This window comes from Orycteropus afer, unplaced genomic scaffold (assembly GCF_000298275.1).
Source record: "Orycteropus afer afer isolate SDZICR_OR568_19922 unplaced genomic scaffold, OryAfe1.0 scaffold00002, whole genome shotgun sequence".
Lineage (NCBI taxonomy): Eukaryota > Metazoa > Chordata > Mammalia > Tubulidentata > Orycteropodidae > Orycteropus > Orycteropus afer.
In genome coordinates this window covers 23,914,301-23,922,853 of record NW_006921589.1, presented here as the reverse complement: position 1 = coordinate 23,922,853, position 8,553 = coordinate 23,914,301, and the positions used below count along the sequence as shown (strand labels likewise).

At 36.4% G+C, this 8,553-nt stretch overlaps 1 protein-coding gene across 1 annotated transcript in view; it reads left to right on the top strand.

The window, feature by feature from the left end:
• Positions 1-8,553, top strand: part of PIKFYVE (phosphoinositide kinase, FYVE-type zinc finger containing) — a 90,781-nt gene that overhangs the window by 59,591 nt on the left and 22,637 nt on the right. Inside the window, exons 26-32 of the mRNA XM_042782698.1 lie at positions 494-602; positions 711-865; positions 2,302-2,392; positions 3,365-3,425; positions 4,369-4,506; positions 5,939-6,059; positions 7,248-7,343. Of these exons, the coding sequence (XP_042638632.1) occupies positions 494-602; positions 711-865; positions 2,302-2,392; positions 3,365-3,425; positions 4,369-4,506; positions 5,939-6,059; positions 7,248-7,343 (771 nt within the window). The remainder of the gene's footprint in view (positions 1-493; positions 603-710; positions 866-2,301; positions 2,393-3,364; positions 3,426-4,368; positions 4,507-5,938; positions 6,060-7,247; positions 7,344-8,553) is intronic.

Below are 8,553 nucleotides of genomic sequence, written 5' to 3'. Positions count from 1 at the left end.
TATTTTCACGCAAATTCTTCTGCTAATTGGGGTTTAGTCCAATCCTGTATCCTTCCCTTCAAGGCTCAGGGGTCCACAATTATCTTCTGTGTCTGTGTTAATTGGTTTCCCTTTTCTTTGTTGAAGAGGGTCTGTGCAATCCTTCTGCCTAGTCCGCCATCTTGCTGGAACTCCTATTTAATTCTTAAGATAAAACAGAGTTGTAGTTTTTTTTATGTAACATCTTTTTTCTATTTATGTGACATCAGAAAATTTGATTCCACCTTCTCTGAGATACTTATTTTCCTGTGGGTTGTTGTTCGAATTTTACCTTCCCTGACGCCCACTTTTCCCAGTGCTTTTTACTTCTCTTTCTTGCTTTATTTTTCTCCATAACACTTATAAATATTGTCATTGTCATCGTCTTCATGTGTCATTGAGTTGGCCCTGACTCGTAGCGACCCCTCCTTGGGTTTCCGAGGGGTATTTAATGTTTTACATGTTTTATTGCTAGAGTTTCACAGGTATATCTTGCTGTTGATGAAAGACTTGCATCTTTGAAAACTGACACATTTAGCAAAACTAGAGAGGAAAAAATGGAAGATATCTTTGCACAAAAAGAGGTAATTCATTCCTTTGACAGAAAATCTAAAGTTAACTGTTAACTTACTAGAAGTTTTTTTGGGAGTTGTAACCTGTCCAGTGTCTCAGATTACTGAAATTGTTTCTAGATGGAGGAAGGAGAATTTAAGAACTGGATTGAGAAGATGCAAGCAAGGCTCATGTCTTCCTCTGTAGATACTCCTCAGCAACTGCAGTCAGTCTTTGAGTCGCTCATTGCAAAGAAACAGTGTCTCTGTGAAGTACTGCAAGCTTGGAATAACAGGTAAACTCTGCAGTCAGTTGTTTCTTTAATATGATTGACACACAAAACAAAAGGTATATGAACTTTTGAATGTAAAATGAATCTGCTTGTAAAATTTCACCCAAATCACAATAAAAAGTTAAGAAGAAGAATTAAAAAAAATGACCTATGATGAAAAATGGAGCTCTGGTGGTGTAGTGCCTAAGGCACTTGACTGCTAACCAGAAGGCTGGCGGCTCAAACCCACCAGCCCCTCTCCTCGGAAGGAAGGTTGGGCAATCTACCTCTGAAGTGATACCACCTTGGAAACGCAAAGAGGGGTTGCTGTGAGTCGGGTGCGACTCGACGGCACATAACAACAACATGATGAAAAAATATTTTTTTGACAATTTTGTTCTGCCATGATGTTTTTCATTTAAATGTCTTCATTAATATTAATTTTGGATGTATCATTTTACTCTCACTTTATAGAACTTATTTTTCGGGCACCACCAGCTGTCACCTTCAGCCTTTAAAATATATATACTAATCTTTAGGCAATTTGTGAAGATATAAAACCGAAGATGAGGACAATCTTCAGTGCTATTTTAAATACTTACAGTGTGTGTGCTTATTGTATTGTTATTGAATAACTGAATTAGTATGCCTTAGAATGACTTGGTTTTTAGGCCAGGGATTTCAAATATATTATATTACATAGGTCACTATGAGTTGGCATTGACTCGATGACAGTGGTTTATACCTTTTTAAAAATTTTTATTTTTGGAAATATTTTTCATTTGGAAATACTTAAAAAATATTTTTCTTTAAAACTTAGTTATATTATTATAGCTACCATTTATGAAGCACTTGAATTATGCTAGATGAGTCCTACAGGATATATACCATTTCCTTTCTGTAGAAGGGGAAACTGTGATTCCAGGAAATTAAGGACCCAAATTAGTTATATAGCTATTAATTGTCAGAGCTGAGATTTGAGCCCAGGTCTCTTGGTCTCTTCTTGTTGTTATTTGCCATTGAGTTGGACCCGACTCATAACGACCCCTCCTTGGGTTTCCAAGGCAGTATCACTACGGAAGTAGATTGCCAACCTTCCTTCCGAGGAGTGGCTGGTGGGTTTGAATTGCCAGCCTTCTGGTTAGCAGTCAAGTGCCTTAGGCACTATGCCACCAGAGCTCCTTGTTGGTCTCTTAACATACATATTTTTTTTCCATTATGCTGTGCTCCTTAGTAGGATAACTGCTATTCTTTTACAACTATAGTCTTAGCGTCAAGAGCTGTTAGCTGGTTGATTAGAAATAAGGCAAAAACTTAGTTACATATAACTTTAAAAATATTTTGCAATCTAAATAGGGCAATTTAATTATTGACGTTTCAAAGTTGTAAAGAGAATTTGTTGACATCATTCAGGATACTGAAAACAAAGCCATGTATATATTTTTTCCCCTTGACCACAGGCTGCAGGACCTTTTCCAGCAAGAAAAGGGTAGAAAACGACCTTCAGTTCCTCCAAGTCCTGGAAGACTGAGACAAGGGGAAGAAAGCAAGGTAATAAAATAGGATCTGGTCTCTTTTGCTTCACTGATGTAAATGCTGTTGTTATAATTCCCATTTATAAGCCTTAGAAGTGGTAGTTTTTTATATACTTGATTAATAAGATTTGATAGAATTGGCTGTTTTGAAGTTATAAGGGTTTGAGGAGACATCACCTGGATTACTTTTATTCCATCCTATCCTGAAAGAAAATGATCTGTTACAGTGTATTTATTTGAAACATTTTTTTCAAAGTTACTATTTACTTGCATTTCTAGAGGTAGCATTAGGTTGCAGTCAGTGCTATGAAGAAGTTGTGGATGGTCTGAATGTCTTGCTGAGGGAGTGGGTGGTAGTAGTGGTGACGGCTGGCTATCTTATGTAGAATGGCTAGGGAAGGTCCCTCTGGTACGGTGACCTTTAAACAAAGACCTAAGAAATGACTTTTTAATCACATAATAGAGTCCTAATTTAGTTTACTATGCAGTGTTGAGTGTTCTTTATCTCTGTAGCTCTTCTTAAGGGGTCTGAATTGGGTTAGTTCTACACATTGATTTAATTAGCCTTTTTGACTGTATTAGTTTTCTCTTGATGCTTAACAGATCACCACAGGCTTACAGCAGATTAAATACAGGCACCAGATATTAATTTAGCTGTCTTCTGTAAGCTAGACATCAAAGATATTTGTAAAAGTGTAAAACAGTGCCACTCTTCTCATAATTTTTTTTTTGAAGGTAGTTATTTTTTTTTAATTAAAAAAGTTATACATAATGTTTATTATTAATTTAAATTAATAAGAGCATATTCTAAAGACTTTTTCAGTTTTAATGTCTAATATGGTAAAAATTAAAATTTGAGTGACCTTAATAATTTTTAAGAGTATTATAAAGAGGTCATGAGACCAAAAGTATAATATGTGCTAGGTTAGAGAATTTTAAAAATATGATCTTGTATTTCCTTAACTACAAAGTATTTACTTCTCCACAGATAAGCACAATGGACGCATCCCCACGGAATGCTTCTCCGGGACTTCAAAATGGAGAAAAAGGTTAGCCCTTGAGTCTAGTGATCACCTGCTATTAGACTTAAGGAAATTTCTTAGTCTATGAATTTTGTTTAACTGCTAATTTTAAGCATTTTTGTTTCTGATGCAATTGTTCATAGTTTTATTTATTTTGTCTTTCTTTAGAGCATTTATAACCCTGGCAACTTAAGACTATCATAAAATATATAGAAAGAAGATAAGAAATAGAAGTGTATAATACGTAGAGAGGAGTGCTATTAAGGAAAAACGAAGACAAAAAAGGAAATTGAATTTTATTTTGTTTATTGCAAAAGTTGTACTCCAAGAGTCTTAGAAAGTTTAATTTGTATTTTTTATATCACTAAAATCTTTTCTAGACTTAAGACATCTTTCACAGTATTTCATTGACTAACTTGATATCACCCTGGAAAATTTATAGGAAATTACCTAGTCTGTCTGGATAGAGCAAGAGTTCAAACTCATAATTATTGGCATTTTTCTATTATAATTAAATGAGACTTTTTTCCCCCTCAGAATGAGCATGTAATCTGCCTCCCCCCCCCAATAATATCCTAATTTCATCCCTGGTCGAATTGGGTAAATTTATATAGAGGTAGAAATTGTGGTATAGTGGAGAAGTATTGGATAAGAGTCAGATGTGACTGCCAATCACAGTACACTGGGTCTAGGATTTAATTATGTTGTTGTTGTTGTTATGTGCCGTCGAGTCGGCCCCGACTCATAGCGACCCCTCCTTGGGTTTCCGAGGCAGCATCACTACAGAAGTAGGATTGCCCAACCTCTCTGCATTTTTGTATCTATTTTTATAACGTGAGGTAAATGGCTTCCAAGGTGCTAAAATCCCAAGTTTTGGGATTTGGAAATACTAGTTTGATTTTAGAAACATTTATACTAGGTAAGTAGACTTGGTGCTTTTAAATGACCTATTTAACATGCTTTCCTTCAGAGGATCGCTTCTTAACAACCCTATCCAGTCAGAGCTCCACCAGTTCTACCCATCTCCAGTTGCCAACTCCACCTGAAGTCATGTCTGAGCAGTTGGGAGGAGGACCCCCTGAACTAGATACAGGCAGCAGTTCCGAAGGTACAGTTTAAGTCACTTTTCCTGTACTTCATTGAATCTAAGACTGAAAGATGCATCTTTGTTTTCTTACGTATCACCATGAAGGAAAAATGCTGCAAATTCTTTGACACAGTGCTTTCTTATCCTTTAAAATTACTAATTTTTTACTGAAAATGCTCTTTTAGACTTAATTTGTTATTGTTGTTATTTGCTATCTAGTCGGACCCAACTCATAGCGACCCCTCCTTGGGTTTCCGAGGTGGTATCACTACGGAAGTAGATTGCCCAACTTTCCTTCTGAGGAGTTGCTGGTGGGTTTGAACCACCAGGCTTTTGGTTAGCAGTCAAGTGTCTTAGGCACTACACCACCAGAGCTCCTTCTATCCTTAATTAGATACAGCTTTTTAATCTTACCACTTTTTCCTTCACTGATACTACTTGACATGGAGATCTTTTAGTAACAAAATGTCATGTAGCTTTTTCTACTTTCTTGGGATCTTATTTTCTTAATACCCATAAAGTAAGTGTTTGTTACTTTATAAGGAGATAGAGAAATTGTAGCCATTTCTCCAACAATAAATAATTGCTAGATTAATAGCATATTTTAAGGAGGCTTAACTGAAAGGTTGGTGGTTCAAACTCACCCAGTGACTCCACTGAAAAAAAAACCTGGTCATCTGCTTCTGTAAAGATTACAGCCTAGAAAATCCTATGGGGTAGTTCTGCTTTGTTATATGGGGTTGCTTTGTGTCAGAATCAACTTGGTGGCACCTAACAACACTGGCAAATGTATGCCTACACCTGTCTTTCCTTGCTTTCTATTTACGCAGTAACTACTTAAAACTCACTGCCGTCAAGTCAATTTGACTCATAGCGACCCCTCCTTGGATTTCTGCGGTAGTATCCCTATGGAAGAAGATTGCACAATCTTCCTTCCGAGGAGTGGCTGGTGGGTTTGAACCACCAGCCCTCTGGTTAGCAGTCAGATGCCTTTGGCAGTACACCACCAGAGCTCCCAGTAACTGCTTAACTTGGTGTAAACCTTTAAGACTTTTTAAATTGCAGTAAACTCAGATGTAATAACCACAGTGCACATAACTCAGTTGAAGTGGCAACATGAACAGCTGTAACTAAGTTCATGCATGCTTAGGTAGTAATTACATCATGGCTCTGGCCTGGCTGTATGTGATAGAAGAAGCCATCAATTGTGGGGTGACCCCAATGTCAGAGATGCTAAAATGTATCCTTGAAGTCACTGCTGTGTATGCTTCATTATCGCTTCCTTTGATCTCCTAGGAGTCAGAATTCCTAGATAAGGAATTTTAAACCACAATTACTAGTTATGGTGTACATATATGTCTGCATTCCTAAAAGAAAAAGAAATAGAGGTGATGCTTTATACTTTTTATTCTTCCTGAATATTAACATATAAAATAGAATATTTTCATCCTAGATGTATTTGATGGACATTTGCTGGGATCCACAGATAGCCAGGTGAAGGAGAAGTCAACCATGAAAGCCATCTTTGCAAATTTGCTTCCAGGAAATAGCTATAATCCTATTCCCTTTCCTTTGTGAGTATTATAAAAGCCAGTAGCTACTGGGTGGTTTTATTTTCACTGAATTTTTAAAGTCGCTCTTCACAGACTTATTCTATACATACTTAAATATGTTTTACTTACCTGTAAGTTTACAGTTCTCAAGCCTAATTACATTTTGTCATCATAAAAGATGTGCAATGTAATTTGTGGAGCATGTAATCCTTATTATTGGGTTATTGCTTAATGCTTGAGATTACTGGTTCTGAAAATAATTGTTTACTTTTTCTGAATATAATATGAGTAAACAGAGGGAATAATTATCTTGTGGCTTTGCTTGCTTTTACCTTCTTTCTTAATCATTAACTCCTTTTCCTTCTTTCTCAGGAAAACTTCCTAGATTTCCCCCTATTCCTCACCCAAACCAAATTAGGGCTCTTTGTTACAGGGTCTCACGGCTCCTGCATAGTACTCACTACCACAGATGATGGTTATATTTCTTTTTAGGATTATTTGTTTCTTTACCTTCCACACTGTAAACTCTGCCATGCCTATTTTTACCTCCCCCCCCCCAGCATTGTGTTGTTAACATCTAGCACGTGTTAGGTTCTTAGTAGTAGTTTTTCTTAATATTATATCCCTGGTACATATTAGGTTCTCAGGAAATAGCTGTTTTGCAGATGAGTTAATATGGCTAGTAGTGTCTGGGGAGTTAGAGTGGAAGCCAGAGAAGCAAGATCAGAGGTTCAAATAGTCATGCCAAAGAGTGTCCATGTGATAGTAGGAGAGTGGCTGTGTTGCTTTGTTTGGTGTTGGGCTAGTGGTACATCTTCCCCACAATTCCTAGAAGGCTTTTCTCTCAAGCTTAGAGTAGAATAAAGTATTTTAGACTTCTGCTGTTCATTGTAAATCCTTTTTGAGGTTATTATGGCCCAGAGTCTTGGCAGTATGCAAAGCTGTGTTTGGAGTGACTATTTTGGAACTCTCTGATTTGAGACCTAATTCTCATAATTTTTTAAAATTGCCTTCAAAAACTTTCTGTTGACATCTTTTTATTACCTATTTGGTTAAAGTTCTCAGCACCTGGATATATTTTGGCTACTTAATTATATTCTTGGTGTGTAGTATTTAGTTAACTGAATTGCCTTGAGATTTATTAATGGTTTGTATATGTGATTTTATGCAAATTTTGTTCTTACTTATTTCTTTAAAAATTTTGAACAGTGATCCTGATAAACATTACTTGATGTATGAACATGAACGGGTACCCATTGCTGTCTGTGAGAAGGAACCCAGCTCCATCATTGCTTTTGCTCTCAGGTATTATTCATGGGACTGTTTAACCTGTGGCTCTGTGTATATAACTGTGCATGTTTAACACCTTATTTTTGTGATCTTGTTCACATAGGTAAAGTAAAAAGATTAAATATATATTCTTAAGGACATGATAGCCTGGTCTCTTTTTATATGAAAACTTTCTCTTCCCCTAAATAATGGGGTATAGGATAATTCTTAAGCTCCTTATAAATAAACTAACTAGGCAAGTTATTTATACTCACCCTTGAATTCTCTAACCATTCTCTCTGTGACAGTATGTATCCATCATGTCCACTTCCTTTATTGCTTCCTTCCATTTACTATACTATTGCCTTGTATCATCTGGATACCTTTTTGTGCTCTTCATTGCCTTCTTGTTTCCATACTTAGCAGGTAAAATTTTCCTACTGAGAGTAATTGTTTTTCTACCCGTGAAGCCCTAGGCATTTCTAACTTTTTAGTTTACATGCCTGCAGTTATCATGTGCATTAAAGAAAGCACCTCAGTTTAAACATATGTATTATGTCTAAAAGAAATGTTAATACAAGATTTTTAATCTTAAAGTTACCTTGGCAGTGTTTGAAAGTTAAGTAGAATCTAACATATTTAATTAAAAAAAAATATTTTCCTCCACTGGAAGCATTAAATTAAAAAATTTTTCTTTTTAGAGTAGTGGTTACAAGGAGTCGATTTGTTCAACAAATATTTGAATGTCTACTCAACATACATAGTATATAATATGTATTATACTAGATGTTGAATATACACAGGAAGCAAGACAGATTTATATATCTCTGCCTTTATGGAGTTTAGTTTACTGTATGGATAATGAGGAATAGTTTGCTTGTATAAGATGCTATATGGTAGATTTTGTATTTACCTTTTGGTCTTTAGGAAGATAATACTGCTTCTCACTTACTGATGAGTAATACTACATTAATAGATGCAAAAACGGCAAGGCGGCCACATGTTCTGACCTCCTCCAATCCCATGAGAGGAAGACAGGATTACCAGCAGTAACCCAAGGCCTATTCCTACCAGGCCAGACATGCTGCCTCCTTCCAGCCCTTCCTCCAACCGTTCCTCCCAAAGCACCACCACCTCTCTCCGGGGTTCGATAATTCGCTGCAGTGGCCACACAGAACTCACAGATTATGGAGTTTATTAGGGAAGCACCAGGCTACAATTCAAGCTCAGGAAAAACGCTCAGTCT